Source organism: Episyrphus balteatus, chromosome 3 (genome assembly GCF_945859705.1).
Source record: "Episyrphus balteatus chromosome 3, idEpiBalt1.1, whole genome shotgun sequence".
NCBI lineage: Eukaryota > Metazoa > Arthropoda > Insecta > Diptera > Syrphidae > Episyrphus > Episyrphus balteatus.
The window spans coordinates 107,863,106-107,885,926 of record NC_079136.1 but is presented as its reverse complement, the minus strand read 5'-3'; the positions used below and the strand labels follow the sequence as shown (position 1 = coordinate 107,885,926).

General features: G+C 33.5%; 1 protein-coding gene across 1 annotated transcript in view; it reads right to left on the bottom strand.

Moving 5' to 3' along the window:
- The window catches only part of LOC129914504 (uncharacterized), a 30,184-nt gene that overhangs the window by 1,751 nt on the left and 5,612 nt on the right, over nt 1–22,821 (bottom strand). Inside the window, exon 3 of the mRNA XM_055993801.1 lies at nt 2,666–2,851. Coding sequence (XP_055849776.1) covers nt 2,666–2,851 — 186 coding nt within the window. The remainder of the gene's footprint in view (nt 1–2,665; nt 2,852–22,821) is intronic.

The following is a 22,821-nucleotide window of genomic DNA, read 5'->3' as shown; positions in this document are numbered from 1 at the left end:
ACAAGATCGATTTTCCCGAAAAACTGGTTTTAAGCTCTCAGTGATCCCCTCTTCCATCCTATGAAAAAAAATTGCACGATCTAATTTTTTCCATTTGAAATGTTTAATTCGACTGGGCTAATATAGATATATCTCCTCTATGAAACAAAGTAAGCAAACACTTTAATTACATCCAAGAGAATCATTTTTTTTTTTGAGATTTTGTATAGATAATGCTTTGTAAATCAGTTCCATAAATTGATTAACACACATACTACAGGCAAAATAGTACCTACATCCATAAAATCAAGAAATAAAAAAAAATTGTTACACTCATGAAACTTGCCAAAAAGTTTGCTTTTGGGATAATAACCAAGGACAAAAAATGTCTATAAAAAAAAGTTGGGTGTTTTTTCGCAGACAAGAGGGAGGGGGTGAACGTCAAAAATATACTGAAAAAAATTGTTTGTCGAATATCATCATATGGCACATGTTTTCAAAGTATTTTTTGATGCTGAAAGCTGAATCTAATGACATAAAAATAAAGTCAATAAGAGTGCTATAAAAAAAATTATTGCCGATTAAAAACTAGGTGCTTGTTTTTTGACTTCAACAGGTAAAATATAACCGAAACCCATGTGAAAAACATGCTTCACTGATAAAATTGGGGATGAAGGTTTTAGATAAAGCAGGGACAAAAGAATTAAAAAAGTTCTTAAAAATATTTTTGAAGAAATGGTGTTTTTTTTGATGGGTTGAGTTATGTGTGAGAAAGGTATCATAACAGATGACTTAAATTTAATTAATTTTTAAAACTTGGTGAAAAAGTTTTGTTTGGTATAAGAATTAAGAATCTATAAAGGGTACAAAATTATCCTGAGTGAAAGGGTGTTTTTTTTTAAAGATGTGATGAAATTCGGAATTAGTACCACAAAAACTGGGAAAAAATTACTACACCAATGAAAATTGGTACCTACAAATGTTTGATTTATAACAGAAAACAAGAATCTATGTAGTCTATAAGAATATTTAAGGTTAAAGGGTGTTTTTTTTTTGGGAAATAGGGAAAACTCGCAATAAGTCCGATAAAATCAATGGTATAAAAGTTACCCTTACGAAATTTATTAAAAATGTTGTCTTTTCCAGGGGAATTACGAATAAAGTAAAACTATATTTTTTTTCATCTGTAAGGGTGTTTTTTTTAGGTGTAGAGAAAATTCGGATATATGTATTTGAAAAAGTGTGTAATACTAGTGTAATATTAGTGCTACCCTATTGAAATTCAGCAACTAGTGTAATATTAGTGCTACCCTATTGAAATTCAGCAATTAGGTTGCTTTTAAGATAAGAAACAAGAATCTAAAGTGTCTATAAAAATATCATATTTAAAAGGGTGTTTCTTTGAGTGAAAACAAAAATGATGGGTCACCCTAATGAAATTTGGTGAAAACATTGAATTTGGAATAGAAAGCAAGAATAAAGAGTTTTCATAAGAAAAAATTAGGTGAAAGGGTGTTTTTTTTTGAAGAGACAGTAAAATTTGTAATTGGTACCATTTTTTTTTTAATTGCATATTTTACCTGTAGGTACTAACAGCCCTATTCTCGTAACCGATTCGAACAAAATATTCTCCGTTTTCTACGAAATGTACAGTATAGAGTTCCCTAATTCCGGCCGTCTCCAGTAGCCGGCCACCTTTAATTACATATTTCATATTCCATTATTTTTGATGGCATATAGGAGTGCCATACATAATTCCACTGAAAATACTCCATCGGAAGTCCTATTTGGCTAAACAATACGTCTGCCAAGTGAGATAAAATTCGGATGTGTTCCAAACAAGCCACATGAAATTATATGAGTATGAAGATAACGTGAATGCAACACCGGTTGACATTCACAAACGGACATGGACAAATGCAAAAGCATCTAGTAACAGGCTGAGAACATGATATGACGCCCGAGTGTCATCAACAGGGTTTCAAGAACTAGAACTTTTGTGGTTTTACAATTCCCATCGACAAAAGGGACTATCACCGAAGCTACAACAAAACTGGGAAGGCCCTTACTCAGTAACAACCAGAATCAACGACGTGGTTTACCGTATACAGAGAGGGGTAAGAGGCAAACTAAAAGTAGTTCATTGTGAACGTTTAAATCGTTATAATGGTGAAAGAAGCGATGGAGTTGTTCGGGGCGATAAATTCTAAAAGAGGGGCAATGTGACGATGAATTACTGAACCACTTTGAAGATAAATACATATCTGAACCCACTACCTACTACTGCGAAGGTAGACACCTGAACGCACCTGTCAGAAACATGAACCTCCCTTTTGAATGCTGAATATCGCCACTGGAGGGGAAGTATACAGCGCCACCTCTTGGAAAGGAAATTTCTAGAAGCGAAAGACGAGAAATTTCCCAGTTCTTATCCCAAAAGCAAACTTTTTGCCATGTTTCATGAGTGTAACAATTTTTTTGTATTTCTTGATTTTATGTACTATTTTACCTGTACTATATTACCTCCTCTATGAAGTAAAACGTAAACATCGTTCAAAAGAGAGTAAAAAGTTTGAAAAATTCGTTTTCAACGAAGCACAACAAAAGAAATGCTTATATTTGAAAACGCAAATGAGCCTCGCTCACCCGCCAAAATACAAATATAATTTGATTTTTTTTTTCTTACTTGAAGTTTGTTAAATGAAACCCCTGCAATTTTATTTGAAGGCACATGTCTGGCAACCAAGGATACATTATCTTCGTTTACGATTTTACATAGTTCGGTAAGATCCTTACGAGCTTGAGCATTTTCTGGGAGATTTATTTCAGTACCAATGCAAACACATTCGTTGGCGAAAAAAGCTTCAAGAACCTGAAAAAAAAATAGAAAAACAAAGAAACGGTTTGAAAAATTAGAAAAGTATTTTATAAATGATTATAATTTGTAAGGTTCTTAATTTAAGGCATAAGGATGGTACAGATACTCTTTGATTTAAGGTTTAATGGTGTCATGATAAAAATCACGGGATGAGTTTGATTTTTGTTTACGTAAATTTTTCAAACACATTTTTTTGAGTCACTTTCCATATCAAGGGGCACGGTAGTGCCCAGCCAAGTTCTCTAGCAACTTTGGCACTACACCCTTATTTACAGGAAACAACTCAGGCCATTTTCGACCCCCCTCTAACTTCCACACCAAAGATGCTAGAAATTTCAAACTCGCTACATTTGTTGAGCTGGTCAAAACCAAACACCTCACAAAATTTCAGCCTCCTACGATGAGTAGTTTCTGAGATATAGGGCTTCAAAAATCGCAAAAACCGTAACTGACTCACTGACTCACTGATTCACTGACTCACTGACAGATCATCAAAATTATGGAGAACTTCCCGATATCGTAGAAACTTGAAATTTTACACGAAGGTAGGACTTGTGGTGTATACAAAGGAAAAAATCGAAAATTTGAGATTTTCAATTCAGGGGGCGTGGCATCCGCCCATTTCCGCTGAATTTTCATCAAATACTTTAGAGCACTTCTGATTATCGTAGAATCTTGAAATTCAGTAGAATGGTAGAGCTAGTAGTTTATACAAAGGAAAAAATTTAAAGTTTGAGAATTTTAGCCAGGGGGCGTGGCAACCGCCCATTTCCGCTGAATTTTCATAAAATATTATAGAGCACTTTTGATTGTAGTAGAATCTTGAAATTTGGTAGAATGGTAGAGCTGGTAGATTATACAAAGGAAAAAGTTTAAAATTTGAGAATTTCAGCCAGGGGGCGTGGCAAGCGCCCATTTTCGCTGAATTTTCATCAAATATTATAGAGCACTTCTGATTATCGTAGAATCTTGAAATTTGGTAGAATGGTAGAGCTGGTAGATTATACAAAGGAAAAAATTTAAGGTTTGAGAATTTCAGCCAGGGGGCGTGGCAACCGCCCATTTTCACTGAATTTTCATCAAATATAGAGATTTTCAATTCTACAGCCATACCTTGCAAAAAGTAATGAAATCACAACAAAAACATTACTGTTAAAAAAAGAGCCAAGTTCTCCTATGTTGAAATTATGCTGGCACAAAAAGTACTGAGATGTAAAAATTTACCAAGTTCTAAAGTTTGGGTTCAAATTCGTATCAATAAAATTTTGATTGTTTACTTGGCAATTTTTGAAATAACTTTAAAAATCGGTAATTAAAAGAAAAATTGTCAAGAGAACAATCAAAATTTTATTGATACGAATTTGAACCCAAACTTTAGAACTTGGTAAACTTTTACATCTCAGTACTTTTTGTGAGGAATTTGGGTTCGGCGAGTTCAACAAATGTAGCGAGTTTGAAATTTCTGGCATCTTTGGTGTGGAAGTTAGAGGGGGTCGAAAATGGCCTGAGTTGTTTCCTGTAAATAAGGGTGTAGTGCCAAAGTTGCTAGAGAACTTGGCTGGGCACTACCGTGCCCCTTGATAATATTTGCGTTTTGGTGTATATATAAAGTTAAGTTATAAATAGTGTCTAAATATTCTTGTAAATTAATTCTGTGATAAATTCGATAATAATCACTTATTATTGGTATGTCTCCATCTTTTATTAGGATGATTCCTTCATCTTCTATGTTTTCTATTTGGATATCAGCATTTATGCTTGTTATTTGACTCATAGTTAACAATGTTACAATTATAAAGATTGTTTTTCTGTTGAGTTGATTGAAAATCTGTAATAAAAGAATTTTATTGATTTTGGTTTTGTTGATTTGTGGGTTTATCTTTATTTGGTCCTTTAAAATACTTTTTCTGTCTTTTAATCCGTGTAGGATGGACTTTTAATTTTCTGTTGCCTTTATTATGTCTAATATTTCCTTCATCGTCTGGTTTAATATCTACTTTTCTAAATTTTGGTTTTTCTTTATGTCTTACTTGACCATAATTTTTAATATAAGCTTTATCGTAGGGGTATTTTTTATTTGTTTCTCTGTTTTTATTATGATAATCTAAGCATTGATTTTTCTTTGATTATAATAATTTTAAAATTTCATTAATATCTAAATTTCCAAATTGTACTTCTATTGGTTTCTTACCTATGGTTGAATGTATTGTATTGTTATAATACGTAGCTGCTTTAAGAATCTTTTCTGTGATTTCAAGATTCGGTTCCGTGATATTAAGTATTCTTATGTGTTCAAGGAGAGAAGAATGACATCTACTCATGTCAGCATTACCTGTATGGCTATTTGGAGAATAAAAATGAATTGATAGATTTTCTTGCTCTATAAATTCTATTACATTAGCTGTATTGAATTCGTTATCTGCCACAATTAATTTGGGTCTATCAAAATTTTGAATGTATTCTTTTATCATTTCAACTAAGGTAGTTGAGCCTTTTTCTGCAGTTTCTTTGACGTATAAATGTTTTGAAAATTTATCAATTACTGTAAAATAATATTTCTTTTCAGTGTGAAATATGTCTAAATGAATTATTTCGTTTTTATTGTTTGGCGTTACCGTATGTTTAAATTTTGGTTTAGGGGTTTCATATCATATTTTGCTAAGTTACAGACTTCGCAATTATTAATATATTCTGTTATTACTTCTTGAAGTTTATTGAAATAATATTTTAATTTTAGTTCTGTGAAGTTTTCATGGATGCCTCTATGGTTAGTCTCCTCATGAATTTGTTTTATCTTTTCAAAGCATTGGGTTTTGTTAAGTAAATCTTCTGCTAATAAGGCACATTTTATTAACTTATAATGTGACGTTGTAAAATTTGTAAACATTTTACTTTTAAATAATTCAAATAAGTTATCTTCTAATTCTGAATAAATTCCTAATACTCCTTTATCAGGTAAGTATTCTTTTAATATTTTAATCATTTCACTGTTATTTATTTCTTCATCTGTAATGAAGATCTTTTTCTTACTATGTACTTTCTTATAAGTTTGTTCCTTTTCTCATCATTATTAATTTCGTTAATATATATTTCATTTTTGTTAACATTAATTCTCGACAGAAAATCTGCCACTTTATTTTCTTTACCTTTAACGTATTCTATATTATGATTATATTCATTCAATCTTGTTTTCCATCTTATCGTTCGTGAATCAGGATCTTTAAGATTACTTAACCAAACTAATGGTCTATGATCCGTTTTTATGTTGAACTTCACTCCATAAAGATAAGGTGGGAAGTACTTAGTTGCCCATACTATAGATAACAGTTCCTTTTCAATTGTTGCATAGTTAATCTCATGTTCATTGAGGGTCCTAGATGCGAAAGAAATGGGGTGATTATCTTGCGACAGTACAGCACCTATGGCTTTATGTGAGGCATCAGTTGTTAGAGTAAATGTTTTCTTGAAGTCAGGATATCTTAATATCGGATGACTGGTAATCAAGGATTTTAACTCTTCGAAGGCTTTAAGAAAAGCTGGATCTTTTTCATTGATCCTTCTTCCTTTTTTCAAACATTCTGTTAATGGAATGGCAATTTTAGAATAATTCTCGATGAATTTTCTATAATAACCGGTTATTCCTAAGAACGGTTTTATTTTTTTTTACAGTTTTTGGTGGACGTAGTTTTTCTATGGCTGCTATTTTGTTTGGATTTGGTTTTATACCTTTATCCGTCAAAATGTGACCTAAATATTCAGTGTTTTTAGAAAAGAATTTGCATTTATCAATTTGTATTTTAAGGTTGCTCTTTCTTAGTTCTTTAAAAATAAGTTTTATATTTACTCCCATTTCTTGTAAGGAAGTTGCAAATATTAAAATGTCGTCAAGGTACACGACGCATATTTTGTTAATATATTCTCCAAGGATTTCGTTCATCATTCTTTGGAATGTAGCCGGGGCATTTTTTAAACCGAACGGCATTCTTACAAACTCGTAATGACCTTGAGGGGTGCTGAAGGCAGTTTTATGTTGGTCTTTTTTATCGACCATAATTTGGTGAAAACCTTTAGCCAGGTCTAGTGTTGTAAAACACTGGGCTTTACCGAGTTTATCGAAAATTGACTCGATGTTTGGAAGAGGGAACTTGTCCTCGTGAGTCTTTTCGTTTAATTTGCGATAGTCTACAACTATTCCCCATTTATTAACTCTCGAATTGTCTTGCTTTTTGGGTACTACCCAAACAGGTGCATTGTAAGGGGAATTTGACTTTTGTATGATGCCTTGTTTCAGCATATCCTGAACTTGTCTTTCCACCTCTTCTTCGTGTATTTTTGGGAAGCGATAAATTTTTGAAAATATGGGTCTATCGTCTGTAGTGGTTATAATATGTGTTGTGTTTATAGTGCAACTTAAATCAGTGCCTTCTCTATAGAATAAGTCACTATTGTGTTTTAAAACTTTTCTGAGGGAATCGTTTTCTTCTTTGTATCTTTGTATAAGCAATCTAAATTATTTGTTTCTTTAAGTTCTTCGAAACAATTGATTTCCTGTGGACAGGCATAGTTTAACTAAGAGTGTTTCTTTAAAAATTTTAATCGAACCTTCCCCTAGATCAGGGATGGCGAACCTTTTTAGAGCCTCGTGCCATTTAAAAAAAAATATTTATTTGAGGTGCCTTCGGCGTGCCATACAGTTTTGATCAAGTTTTTTTTTGTGACCACTAGAAGCAAAAATAATTAATTTTAAACTAACAGATTATTATTGTAATTCGTTTAAATAAAAAAAAAAACAAAATTTCAGATTAAAGGTATAACTAAATGGCCATTTTTTGCAAAAAGTGGGAGATTTACAAAATTATTATTTCTTTATAGCGCTATTTATTTATGAAAAACACTACAAAAATTGTTTTTGGAACCAAAAAATAAGCTTTCTGCATCATTGTTTCAAATTTTACGTTCGGAAAAACTGAGTTTGAAAAGAATGAATTTGAAATTTTTCACTTTTCAATTTTTAGATGTACCTCCTCAACAAAATAAAGCAAAGAAACAAAAAATAAAAAGTTAAAGAAATATTGTAGTATGAGTTCTCTTGTTGTGAACTCGATGCCAAGTTGTTTATATCAGGGCTACGTTTCGTCACTTTAAGCAAAATGCAGGCTGAACTGAAAGATAAAGTTGGAATCATCTGACAATATACTTCTAAGCGAATCTTTAATGTTATTCATTTAGACAAATTATGACTCACAGGCGTAAGTAGGTAAAAATATTATCAAGATCTCCAACTTTTCCAATTTCATGTTTCCATTAGTTTGGAATTGTTCGTCGTATTGACCTCGACCCTCTCTACTTTGATTGATTCCAACTCTTTCCTCGTTTCGACTAATTTTTGAGTCGATATCGGACAAATTCGTTCAGCTACATTTCAATTTCCTGCCAGTAAAATTTAGACATGTTAAGTTTGTCAAACCTAATTACCTAACCGATAAAAAACTGTTCAGTTAATTTTACTTCGTCTGGTTTTTCATGTAAATTCAATCCGTTCTTCAGAACGTGAGTATGAGTATCTTCTTCTGAGAAAAAGAGATTTTTACAGTTTTTCAATCTCAAGAAAAATTTTACTGGGAAAATCGTTGAACGTCGCTCAAATGCCAATTGAATTACTTAATTGGTGGCGTGCCGGAAATATTTTATGGCGTGCCACCAATGGCACGCGTGCCATTGGTTCGCCATCCCTGCCCTAGATTGAAGATGGCATTTAAAGGGTACAGAATATTCTGTCCTATTATGGCCTTGAAACTTTTTCCGGAAAAATTTAAAATTTTCCACATCATTTTATTGTTTTTAGGTGCGTTAAATTCTTTTGGAAAGGATGTTTTGATCTGTTCGGTTACTGTTGTTGTACCTGAAAAACTGTGGATTCGACTTTCTATAATTGTTTAATAGTTCGTATGCTTTTTGCATGCAATTTATGTTTCGACTAAGTACGAAACTTTCCTGATTTGTATTTAATTGAGAGCAGAAAATTCGAAAAAACATACCCCTAACATTTTCGGGTGAAAATTGATTACATTTAACCAATTCAAAATTATGCTTAATATTAATTCTATCCATTAATTCACACAACTTAAAATAATATGTTTCTAAATAATAATTTCGTAAACTTACGGCTTTTTGATATATATTGATGTAACTTTCCTGGGGTCCAAAGTTTTTGATAAGTGTTTCTCTTTAATTGATGTCCATGTTGCATATGGTCCTAGCATTCGAATTGGTTGTTGAGCTCTTCCCTGTATTAGTCCTCTGACTACATATATAGATATTGTAAGTTAATATCTATGTCATATATGAGGATGCCACGTCTCTTGGTCCTTCTGCATTAAACGGTTTAACTCTTTGAATTATTTTTACAATTTCCATTTCTGGTAGAACAATTGAAACAGGTTTGATATCAGGTAGTTGTTCTTGCTGTTGTTGCTGTTGGTCTTGTTGCTGTTGTTGCTGCTGTTGGTCATGTTGCTGTTGGTCATGTGTGATTTATATTATGTGATCAGAGTTTTTGGGTCAAACCTACCAGTCTCAGTAGGCGTTTTAAGAGTGTGTTTATATGACTTTCCCTTATTTATAAGGTCACACAACCCCAATTTACTCAATTTAAGATCAAAACATTTGTTTCACTTTTATTAGATCGGATTTGTTTTAACCTATATTATTTGTATTCGAGCGGATGCTGGGTATCCTACCGACTGCGCCAGTTAAGTTCGAGATCCTCCGGGATCTTAAAAAAATATAAATTTATCTTCTCCTAACGTGGAGGAAAAATGAAAACGCAAACACAACTTTTAATTTTAGGAATGAGATCAAAGCGATCTGTAAGATTAGAACTGACTTAAAACTAATATACATTTCATAACTTAACCTACGGTGCCGAATTGATTGTCTTTGTATTTGTGTTTAAATTATATTGGATTAAGTTTATGTTGAAAGGAGATGCTGTTTTGCTTATCCTTTGTTTAGTCTACGATTTCTTAATTAGGTTGTTATTGTTTAGTCTGGGGCATTGGTATCTGGATATGTACCAACTGTGGTGTGGCCATGGGAATGGGTACCTTTGTACCTCGTGCGCTATTTGATTGCTTGATACACAACTTGCGCATCTGAAATTTTGGGATTTTCGCTCGGAGATTTTTTTTTTTTTTAGATTTTTTCCTGGAGATTTTGTCTATACCCAGGTCTGTCTTGGGGATTTTGGCTTTGGGGATTTTCTCTTTGGGATTATGGGTTTTGGTCATTCATCACCAACCCATTTTTTTAATATTAAATATCGTCTATCGCAATATAAACAAAACCAATAAATCGAAGAATAATTATTAAAAACAAAATATTTATTTTCAGATGACAGCTGGTTTGAAAACATTTTTTCCTCAAGTCCAGATTTTACCTTTCTCAAGTGGATCTCTCTATTGTTGCTGCGAATAATGACATTACTTGAGGGAATGCTTAAGATGAGAAAAATCTCAACTTGAGTAACGATTGTGAATTCGGCTCTAAATCTTTTATTAAAATTAATTTTGTATTTAGCACAATTTGTAAGCATTATTATGTAAATAATAAAAAAATCAAATTTTTAACTTTCCATACTCCTCCATTTAAAATACTCCTCAAAGAAAATTCCATTTTTCTATTGTTTTTGTGAAAGAGCTTTTAAGATTAATGCTTTTTTCAAGCTTTTAAAACGAAAAAAAGACACAAGTGTTGTCGTGTGGTTGGTGGCTTTCTGTTTTTCGTTTATTTGAAAAACAATAATGTTAACATTTTAACGTGCGCCGTAATGAACTTTCAGGGAAAATTATTTGGCGGGCGTGTCGCATCGGGATGTTTCTTGAATAAGTACCTAAGTTGCAAAAAGTTACTTTTACATCTTGGTGGTGTGGAAAAAGATAAATCTATTTTTCTTTCTTTTAAAAATTTGTTACTGTGAAATCCTCCCCACAAAGGGGTAACGCTGGTACTTTTTCGATCAAACTTTAAACATTTTTATGCATAATGCGGGTTCGCTGTGTGAACTTTTTGTTCTGATAGACTTATGAGTTAAACATGATACAGAGTGAGATACAAACGTCCTATCTTACCCGTACTGACAATTTTTGTTGGACGGAGTATAGTTACTATTTGAACTGTGAACTCCCAAAAAGTAAGTTAATATAAATAAAATATTTATTTTTATTAACTTGTGTAACAGTCATCCTTAAAACACATCAACATTAACAACATAAATAATATAAAAAACATTTAAACATGTATACATTTAAAATTAAGTACTTAAATTCTTTAATCATTTTTTTTTTTGTTTATATAATTCATTAATTTTAACAAACACATTTTGACAAACCATGTAAATTTAAAAGTGCTAACAAAAGAAAAACAGAAACACAAAAACAACACATTTTATAAAACATAACCATTGTAATGTGCTGCCGCCTTGTACAGTATAAAAGGCCGCAGCAAATCAGTAGAAGTCGCATTCTGTCTAATAAAGCTTAATGGTAAACATACAACTTTTCGTTGGAGTTACTATTGTTTTTTTATTTTGATAGAATTTGGGTATTTTAGCTTTCGCTAATCATCGTTGCTACATAAGTAGACAGGCTGAACAATTCTTTGGTCGCCTGGCTCTTCACCTCTATATATAATCTTCGTCACATAAGACTGTAGACAGGCTAAATGTCTCTGACGGTTGCCTGGCTCTGTTATCGTCGCCAGTACAAAACAGGTTTTTACTCACGCACATCCACTGCATTCACATTCACGCACATCCACTGCATTCTCACACACGCACATTCACGCATTTACGCATTTGCACCCACACACCCCCAAGCATAACACCCACGCTTCAATTGGCGCCCAACGTGGAGCTACGTATGTCAGACTGTCAGTCGGTGGACAGTACAGTAGGACCCAGTTAAGTCCTATCAAAGTAAAACCCGCTTAAGTGGATAACAAAAAAAAAAAAATTTTTTTCTCCATATATAAAGGAAAAGCTGAGATTTTTTCGGACGGTACAGTACAACCCGAAAAATACAGTCAAACCTGATTAACTGCGTACAAATTTTTTTTTTTTTTTGTACTAATCGACGAATCAAAAGATAATCAAAATTAACGACAATATTACAGTCGAACCCGCTTAAGTAAGCAAAAGAATTTTTTATCAATTCTATTTTACACTAGGTATCGTGTTTACATATTTTGATATACAAACAATAATCGCACAAGAAAGGTGCTGCGCAATTTTTTTTTTTTTCTCATCACGGTATGAGAAAAAGTCACCGGTTATCTGAAAAACCGAAGGTTCAATATATTGAAAGAAGTTCTTCGTCATCAGACTCCTCCAACTATATCTCCGATATTGAGTATACGTCTGAATTCGAATCCCCAGAGAGTGAAACAGAGACTACAATTATAAACGAAAACACATTTAAAGAACCCCTACAGTCAAACCTACAATTTACAAATATGCCAGACGACCAATCAGCCTCGATCGCTCTATCCGAAGACCAACTTACCCGCTTGGTAGCTGCCATAGGCGTTAAAGAACTCCAAGGTACCTTTAGCCGATGCACCGCTCGTTATAATGGTGAAAGAAATACCTCCAAGCTAGAAGACTTCATTGCCACAATAAGTGTGTACAAAGATTCTGAAAACGTTTCGGATAAAAATGCTCTGGTAGGATTCCCACTCTTGTTGGAAGGTTTCGCTTCAAACTGGTGGCAAGGAGTAAAAAACGAAGCAAAATCGTTTGAAGATGCATTAAAGTTACTTCGCTCATCGTTTGCTCCACCAAAACCTTCCTGGCGAGTTTATGTAGAAATTTTCGAGGATAAACAAAAGCCAAACCAATCAACTGACGAATTTATTTGTAAAAAGAGAGTACTGTTTTCGCAGCTAAAAGATGAGATATCCGAACAGATCATGATTAATATGATTTATGGTCAGCTTCTTTTGAGTATCAGAGAAAAGGTTCCAAGAACCTCAGTCAACACATTTCAAGAACTTTTAAAGGAAGCTCGAGAAGCCGAAATCGTTCTCAGAGAAAGCCGCCCTCCAGGGAAACCTGTCGAGGAATTTAAAAAAGTAAGATGCACCTTTTGCAGAAAGCAAGGACATTCCGCTGAACAATGCTTTAAAAAAGCCGCAAACAATCAAAATGAGGCCAAGAAACCTACACAGAACAAACTGTCCAACATGCAGTAACAAAAATGCAAACAGCCAAGCAATGCTTGACTCATCGAGTCAACTGTTATAGGCAGAAATGTGCCTACTGTAGATGTTAATATTAATGGACTGAGAGGTGAAGCATATATTGATACCGCAGCTCGAACGAGTGTCGCAGGGTCACGTCTTTACCAACAACTTGTCCAAAAGGGTTGCCCTTTTCAAAAAGTCAATGCAGAGATAACTTTGGCTGATGGAATAACGAAAAAAGAAACCGTTCATTCAACTATAGTAGATATCATTATTGAGAAAAGACTACTCAAAATTCGTTTTATAGCCCTTCCAAAGGCCAAAGGAAATCGCACGTTATTAGGCATCGATTTTCTCGAACAATGTGGGCTTGTTTTAAATATTGCTCAAAGAGCATACTATTTCATTGACGACCGAGCAACTACGTTTGATTTTAAATTGGCTAAAAGTAATTACAAGGTTCAAATCGAACCTCGAGAAAACCCCTTTAAAACTCCAAAACCTACTCCAAAAGTAAATTACCACAAAATATTGGAAAAGGATGAAAAGCTCAAACAAGTTTCAGCATATTTGGCTTGAAAGCCATGAAATTATAAGCCCTATTCCAAGTACACCAAAACGCAAACGATCCAATGCTTACTCACCGCACAGCATCCAAGCAATCTTCTCTGACGCGCTGCCTCAGCAGATGAAAACACCTGAAAGAGGAAATGATCTTTTTAGTGCACCTAAGAAAGCCGATTCAAATGTTGATGACTGGTTCATCCTAAATTCGATAGACATTCAACTCAGCCCAGATGAAGGATATTCACTCAATGGTTGTGATAGAAAAATCCTTGAAAAGATGTTAAGCGAGCAAGAAGAAATTTTTGGAGAGATAACAACACCTATTTCCAATATAGAACACCAAATCAATACGGGAACACATAAACCCATATCAAATCCACCGTACCGAATATCACCAGCAAGGAAAATACAGTTGAAAGCCGAGATTGACGATATGCTTGAAAAAGGCATTATTGAAGAGAAACACTCCCCATGGGCCTTTCCTGTGGTCATGGTCCCGAAAAAAGATGGACAAATAAGAGTATGCGTCGACTATCGCAAATTGAACGCTATAACCATACCAGATCGCTATCCGTTGCCTAGAATGGATGATCTTCTGCACGCAGCGAAGAGTACGCCATACATGTCAACACTGGACTTACGTTCTGGGTATTGGCAAATTAAAGTAGCAGAAGAAGATCAACTTAAAACTGCTTTTATAACACCATTTGGATCTTATGTTTTCAAACGAATGCCATTTGGATTGCGAAACGCACCAGCAACGTTCCAACGCCTTATTGCCAATTTCGAAATGGACTGCCACAAATTCTGATCCTTGCATATCTGGATGATATAATTATCTGCTCCGAGAACTTTTCAACACATCTTAACGATCTACAAAAAGTTTTCGCACGTCTGAAGCAATTTGGGTTCAAACTTAACCGAGACAAATGCAGATATTGCTGGTCACATTTTGACACCCGATGGTTTCAAGGTTGATCCCGAAAAAACTGATGCCATACTACTTCGCCCAAGTCCCAAGAATCAAAAACAAGTGTTATCCTTTTTGCAAACTTTTTCCTGGTACAGAAGATTTATCCCAAATTTCGCAGATATATCGAAACCACTATCGAATTTGACGAAAAAGAATGTTGTTTGGAAATGGGGAATCGATGAGCAAAACGCGTTTAATAATCTTAAGAAACTTCTGACAACTTCTCCAATTTTGCAGCAAGTAAAAGATGATATTCCATTCATTCTCAAAACCTATGCCAGTAGCTATGCTATCGGAGCTGTTTTACTCCAGGGGGAGAACGAGATGGAACACCCTGTTGAATTTGCAAGCCGTTTACTCCTACCTGCAGAACGAAATTACTCGACAACGGAACGTGAAGCACTCGCAGTAGTATGGGCAGTCGAAAAATTTCGAGGATATATCGAAGGATCTGAAGTGAAGATTCTTACCGATCATCAACCCTTAAAATGGCTTATGAGCCTGAAATCTCCGACCGGTAGACTCGCCAGATGGGCACTTCAGTTACAACCTTATAACATTGAAATAGGTTACAATCCCGGTAGAAACAATGCTGTAGCCGACACTCTATCCCGACCGCCATGTCCCGACAATGAGCATACAGAGGATTGTATAATTTGCTCATTTATTGTTGATATACCAAGAACAGGTTCGAAGGAGATAAGAGATAACCAACTTGCCGATTTTGATCTTAAACTCATAATCGATTCATTCGAAAACAATGATGAAAACCTATTTCGTTGGACCAGTAGAGGGTACATGCTTGTGGATGGTGTTTTATACCGGTATTATTCTGAGGAAGATTCGGAAAACGGCCAACTCGTCATACCAAAGTCAATGATAGCTATGATACTGAAGAAGTATCACGATGACTGTACTGCTGGACATTATGGTGTGGATTAGACATTGGCTCGTATATCAAGTCGCTATTACTGGCATGGAATGAGATCTGATGTTGCTAAACATATCAAAGTTTGTGTCGAATGTCAACGCTATAAAACCTCAAATTTAAAACCAGCCGGTCTATTGCAAACAACCCCAAGTAGGAAAAGATTTGAAGTTATAGCAGTAGATCTTTTTGGACCGCTACCCACCACTCCTAGTGGACATCAATGGATTTTAATTGTCGAAGACTTATGTAGTCGTTGGGTTGAGCTATTCCCCTTGAAAGAAGGTACTGCTGAAAATTGTGCCCTAACTCTGTTAAATGAAATTTTCCTGCGGTATGGAGTTCCACGAAGATTGCACAGTGACAACGGAACACAATTTATATCTGCATTGATGCAAAAGTTAACTTATTGTCTGGATATAAAACAATCGTTCACTCCTGTATATCATCCAGAAGCAAACCCAGTCGAGAGAAAAAATCGAGATCTAAAAACCCAACTTTCAATCCTAGTTGGAAATCAACACACAATGTGGAATCTCAAGCTCCCAGCTATACGATTTGCGATGAATACAGTTAAATGTGAAAGCACTGGATTCTCACCTGCCTTTTTGACATTTGGAAGGGAATTACGAACGCCGGATGACGTCAATCATGATCTAAAAGCGATTGTCCAAACAGAAAACTTCATACCCCAGATCACTCCACACTTAATTAAACTAGCCGATACTCTGAAGGAAGCAAGAGAAGAAAAAGAGGACGACCTGTGAACCCTAATCCTAACGATGAGCCTAAAATGACCGATTCAAAGTCTAAAAGAAAGAGAGAAGAAAGATCTGCAACACCCCAAACCATTTTCGAGGCAAAGATGATCGATCCAAAATCCAATAGAAGGATGACTCCACCTGAGACCACAAATACAAATGATCCTGCCACATTTCCGAGACGTTCCATGAGGCAGAGGGGGAGATTGTAACAGTCATCCTTAAAACACATCAACATTAACAACATAAATAATATAAAAAACATTTAAACATGTATACATTTAAAATTAATTACTTAAATTCTTTAATCATTTTTTTTTTGTTAATTTTAACAAACACATTTTGACAAACCATGTAAATTTAAAAGTGCTAACAAAAGAAAAACAGAAACACAAAAACAACACATTTTATAAAACATAACCATTGTAATGTGCTGCCGCCTTGTACAGTATAAAAGGCCGCAGCAAATCAGTAGAAGTCGCATTCTGTCTAATAAAGCTTAATGGTAAACATACAACTTTTCGTTGGAGTTACTATTGTTTTTTTATTTTGATAGAATTTGAGTATTTTAGCTTTCGCTAATCATCGTAGAGATAAGTAGACAGGCTGAACAATTCTTTGGTCGCCTGGCTCTTCACCTCTATATATATTCTTCGTCACATAAGACTGTAGACAGGCTAAACGTCTCTGACGGTTGCCTGGCTCTGTTATCGTCGCACAGTGTGCAATTTTGCCAATCTAGCAGTACTTAATTCTAATTCCAAGTAAACTTAATTTTTTTGATGCAAACCAGCTTAATTTTGTTTAGTATTGTATTTCTACAAGGGTTTTATTGATTTTCAAAATTATATATCTAACTATATGTCCAATATGTGGTATACGAGTACAAAATGTACCACAATGGGTGGGGAAGAGCCGACATCGAGCAAACGATTTTGGGAGTTGGTTCTTAAACTGTCTCTATTTCGAAAACGAAGCAAAATATCGAAAAATTTTATTTAATCTTTTTGTCTTATTTTGCCAACAAGAATCTAAAAAAGTCATTTTCAATTTGTAAAAATGTGATGTGCGATTTTTCAAAAGATCAAAAAATTGGTTTTTGGCCTATGTACCTGAACAAAAAAAAAAATTTTGTATGGGGTCAGCAGTCTAAAGCATGGAAAGTAAACGAATTCTAACACAGAATATACCAACGGAGATTTTAAACCCAATAACACGAAATATACACGAGGATACATTTTTAAAACGCTTCACAAAGTTACAGAACACAATTAAAAAACATCACTTTTAAGGACTTCAAACAAACGACTTTTTTTTTTTATTTGTAAGTGCACAAAAAAATTACTTACCCTGAGAAGTTATAATATATTACCAAAAATAAATAAAATAAATTTAATTTACACAACTTATTTTCCACTTGACCACGCTGTTATCAGCTTGACACAAGAAAAGCAATGAGCTTCAATTTTTTTTTCTCTTGAACCAAGCTGATGTTTGTGATTCTGTGGAACGGTAAATACAGTTGTTTTCTTGTTTTTTTTTTTTAACACTCTATTGCCAGAGGTTTTACCTTTCATATGATACCAATTTTGTCGCATTTGAGAGACATTTATTTTTGATTAAAGTTCCGCTAGATTGGCAAAATTACACACTGTGCGTCGCCAGTACAAAACAGGTTTTTACTCACGCACATCCACTGCATTCACATTCACGCACATCCACTGCATTCTCACACACGCACATTCACGCATTTACGCATTTGCACCCACACACCCCCAAGCATAACACCCACGCTTCACTTGATGTTTATTTTATATGTAGAATGCAGGGGCGTAGCTTCCGCTGAACCAGCTGTATCCATGTAACAGGGCCCCCGAGATATAGGGGGCCCCTAAAAAAATTGAGTAATAAAAATTTTCTGATAACCATTTTTTGTACATGTGTCTTTTTGATAGGTTTTTGTTTGTGTCTCAACGAAACGAATGTAAAAAAAAAATGAAACATTTTAGAGACCTGAGATTATTGTGTTTGAAATTGTATAAATCCTGTTTCCAAACTCTTTCAGCATGAACAAAATGTCTTAGAGAAAGAAAGCATTTTCTTTTTGGGAAGTGAGACATGTTTTCAAAAATAAAAGCAGGAACATAACATGAATTGGCAGAAGTAATTAAGTAATAATTTTAAATCCAGAATCGTACTTTGAAGTCAACGTTTACTATTGCAGCCTGGATATTTCGATGGGTCAAAATCAACAAGGATTTTAGTGCTTTCATGTTCTCAATAGTATCTTCGACACATTAGAAACAGATAAACTATTTCCGTTGATGCAATAAAACAAGGACCAATAAAACTGGTAGAAAAAAAAAACGGTGCAAACCCCAATTTTGTAGCTCAACTCTTTTTGAAATATTTAAGGTTATGGCGCCTGAGGTAGTGAGTTCGATTCTCAGCCTTCATAACCAAAAACTAAAAAGTTTTTTTTTTTCAGGGATACTACCTCTTTCGTAGCATTGACAAAGCTTCCAAGAGTATCATTAGCCGTTTTTTATTATCACTTGATCCATATAGATCATTAATTAAAATGTATTACAACAACTACATGAGATCTTGCAAGATCACAATTCGTGATCCTGATGAAAAGCAAGATCACGATTCGTGATCCTGATAAAAGCAAGATAAAATGTATTACAACAACTACATGAGATCTTGCAAGATCACGATTCGTGATCCTGATGAAAAGCAAGATCACGATTCGTGCACAGAGAAAAAAAGACCACATAAAATAGAACAAAAACAATAAGATTTCTCTATGGTTTTCATCCAAGAAGGAAACCTTATTAAAACAATCGGGTTTTCCTTATTGTTTTAAAATCTGCAAAAAAATAAAAAAAACGATGAGCCGGCTGGGAATCGAACTGGAGACTTCAAATCATTAGTCGCCCACCTTACCACCTGAACCAACCTGCCATGAAAATATTGATCGCGATTTTTGTTCTAGTGCTAAGTTACAAAAAAAAATCAACTTTTCAGTCAAATTTTAATAAGATTTTCTCTATAAAAATAATAAGAAATCTTCTTAAAAAAACCTTATTAATCGTTGATTTTAATAAGATTTCCTTATGAAATGTATGGACGGTAAAACAATATGGCAATCTGTTAGTTTTTAGCGGGTCATATTTTTTTCTGTGTGATCCTGATGAAAAGCAAGATCTCATGTAGTTGTTGTAATACATTTTAATTAATGATATATATGGATCAAGTGATAATAAAAAACGGCCATTGTCTTGAAAAAGTGCATCTCTGCTTAGAAGTTCGGATTCGGCGGTAAACTGTAGGTATCTTCTATTCTTGAAAATTAATTACACGCACGCAAGAATTGCTTCTTATCAAGTAAGTTTTCAAAATATGCAAAAATGCAAAATTCTAAAATTTTTCTGCAGATTTTGAAGTAACCTAGACCGAGATGAATCGCTTTCATCCCCGGTTTAGTAGAAAACTAATCGAGCAGCAAAATCGAGGTTTTAGCAATTCATCAGAGTCCCGGCAGCTTTAAATTTTTACCAAAACAATTTTTTTTTAATTTCGCATAGATATTTTTGATATTGAAAGGTGTCTTTTGAGCTAACTTTTATTAACAAAACAAACTCTCATTTTACTAGCTAAAATTTCTGGGATTTTTTTTTATTCCGCCATAAAGTTGAGTTAATGGTTATCGAATTGTATATTCTTGGTTAAAATTTGTCTAAGGTTTGTTGACCCTTCCGTTTACCAGGAAAGCTGAAAGAACAATTTCAAGCCAAAATATTAAAAAATATCTCACAACATCTATGGGACATTGACGGTTATCGGACTTATCGATTTTATAAATAGAAGCAGAAAATCTTGATCTTGTTCAGCTATGGAAGATTTAATCAGCAAATTTGTCTTAAGACAAGGAAAGAGTACTAGAGTAAGTTCTGGTAATGTGGTATAGGTTGGTAATGTGGTACACATTGTTTTCTAAGAAACTAAAGATAATAGAAGGACGTCTTTTGAAGCAATAGGTGACAACTTTTGTTTAACGAAAAATGCACGAAAATATTCCATACTTTTCAAAAAATTGTTAAATCTTAATAAACGGTTACGTGGACTTTTTTTGGGAGCTTTGCAAAATGCGTTTCCAAGCGTTTGCAAAGCAATATTTACAAAAATATTTTTTTTAAATAGAACAGTTTGCTATTGATTTACGTGATTTCGATATGAGTTTGGTTCAAATCTAACTTTTAATATATTTTTTTAGTTTTTTGTACAATATCACTATTTTCGCTTATGTGGTATACTAACAATACTCTAATGTGGTATAGTAAACTCCTTTAGAATATGCCATCAATGAAATAAATATTTTATCTTAAATTTAACAAAAACACAAGTAATTTTTAATCTTCTGTTGTTTTTTCTTTCATTCTTAATAAAAACAAATAAAAATATCTTTATTGGTTATTTAAAAAATTAAGACACTCATAAAATATATAATATTGTATTGGAAAAAAGTAAACCACATTAGCAGACCTATGTGTACCACATTACCCTCCACTTTCCAAATGTGGCATTTTCGAGGTCATAGGGTCAATGTGGGTAAATGTAAACAGGGGTAAATGAAAACATGGCTCATAACAATCTTCAGTTAAATCTCTTTGATGCATACATAAGAACAAATCGCGGACGCATGTATCTTTTAACTAATACGTCAAGCTCATTGCTGTCAAGAGAGAATTCATTCGACGAGCGTATTTTCCGTGAAAGATAATTTTTTAAAGTGCCAAACAAGTCTTTCAGAAAAATTAAATATTTTTGCTGATTCAATTAAGCCAGTATAATTTGCAAATACTTTTTAGTTTTTAATTTTGATGTAGATTCTATATGAAACAAACAAATTTTAAAATACAGGACATTTATGTCGATTTGCATGTGTAACATTTACCCCAGAATATTTTTCATAATGGGTAAATGTAAACAACGTATTCTGGGGGTAAATATAAACATATATTTTTGCTGAAATTATTGGTTTTAATAAAAATAAAGTATTTTTAGTCAATTACTATTGCTAAAGTGCCGCGGAGTCACATTTTAAAGCAGCTAACACAATCATTTTCAGTGGATAATGTTTCAAAATCGGTCTTTGACAAAAAAAAAATATATGACGTTCAGAGCTGCTCAGGATGCATATTGGGTGCTTATATAAAGACTGAAAGGAAGAAAACAAAAAATTTTATTGGAATTTGAAAAAGTTTTTGTCAAATACCTTCTTGAACATTTTTCAATGATAAAGAGGAAATTCTAAATTTTAAACCACCGTTTACATTTACCCCGAATTTGTAAAAAAACAGAAACATGGTAGGGTATTTGTAAACATGCCGATGCCATATTTGACAGTAATTTAAACAATTTGGGAAATATTTGTTTATATTTATAAAGAAGAATTGCCATCATTTCATATTTGCATTTGAAGATACATGTCAAGTTGTTCCGTGAAAACATATTAAAATCTAAAGTCAAAAGAAAAAAAAAGACATGAAATTGTTTACATTTACCCACATTGACCCTAGCACCTTTTGATATAAAACTTTTTTTTCAGAAACGAATAACCACTGCAAAACATTCAAAACACGAAACTAATAAACCATTGCACATCTTCACAAATTTTCGATTAGTTTGATTCAATATTTTCCGAAATATATTCCAAAAAGAAACATGTGTACCATGAAATGAAACTTATTGAACTGAACTATTGAAGTGTTTTAGTTAAAAAAAAAGCTTGATAGGCTGTGTCAAAGTCTAGTAATGTTTTTTTTTAATTTTTAGAAGAATGGACTTATTAAACTAAATTGGACTAAAATGAACTATATAGTTTAGAACTAGCTCAGTAGCGTGTTATGAACTTAATTTATTGATCACTGAAACTGAAATGAACTAAAGTGTCACACTATACAAATTTTTTTCGGCGTGCTGCTTTGAAATAAAAGTATTAAATTGAGTTTTTATAAAACTTGGAACTGTTAATTAATTTGCAGCGAAATGGCGAATGAAATAAAAAATATTTGGATTAATTAAAAATAATTCTTTCTTGAGTAATTCCATGTGAAAAGAATATACGAAAAATACCTATGTCATAAAATCTTTTTGTCATTTTTTACCGGTTCCTTAGCTCAAAATATGAACTTCTGTATACAGGGTGTCCCAAAAGTTGACGTCGAAATGAAAACAGGTGATAGGGTAGGTGGTGACCGTTATCAGAAAAATAATAAAAAAAATCTTAGTCGAGTATTTTAGAAGTTATAGGCATTTGAAAAAAAATCGAAAAAATGGTGACCCTGTGACAGTTTTTTAAGTGCTGTGATTACAAATCTTAATTTTTCTCAATTATTTTTTTTCTTACGTAATCTTGAATAACCCTGCTAATAATTGCGTTCAAAAACATCAGTTTTAAAGCAATTAGCGCTTTTTTGCCCAACTATGT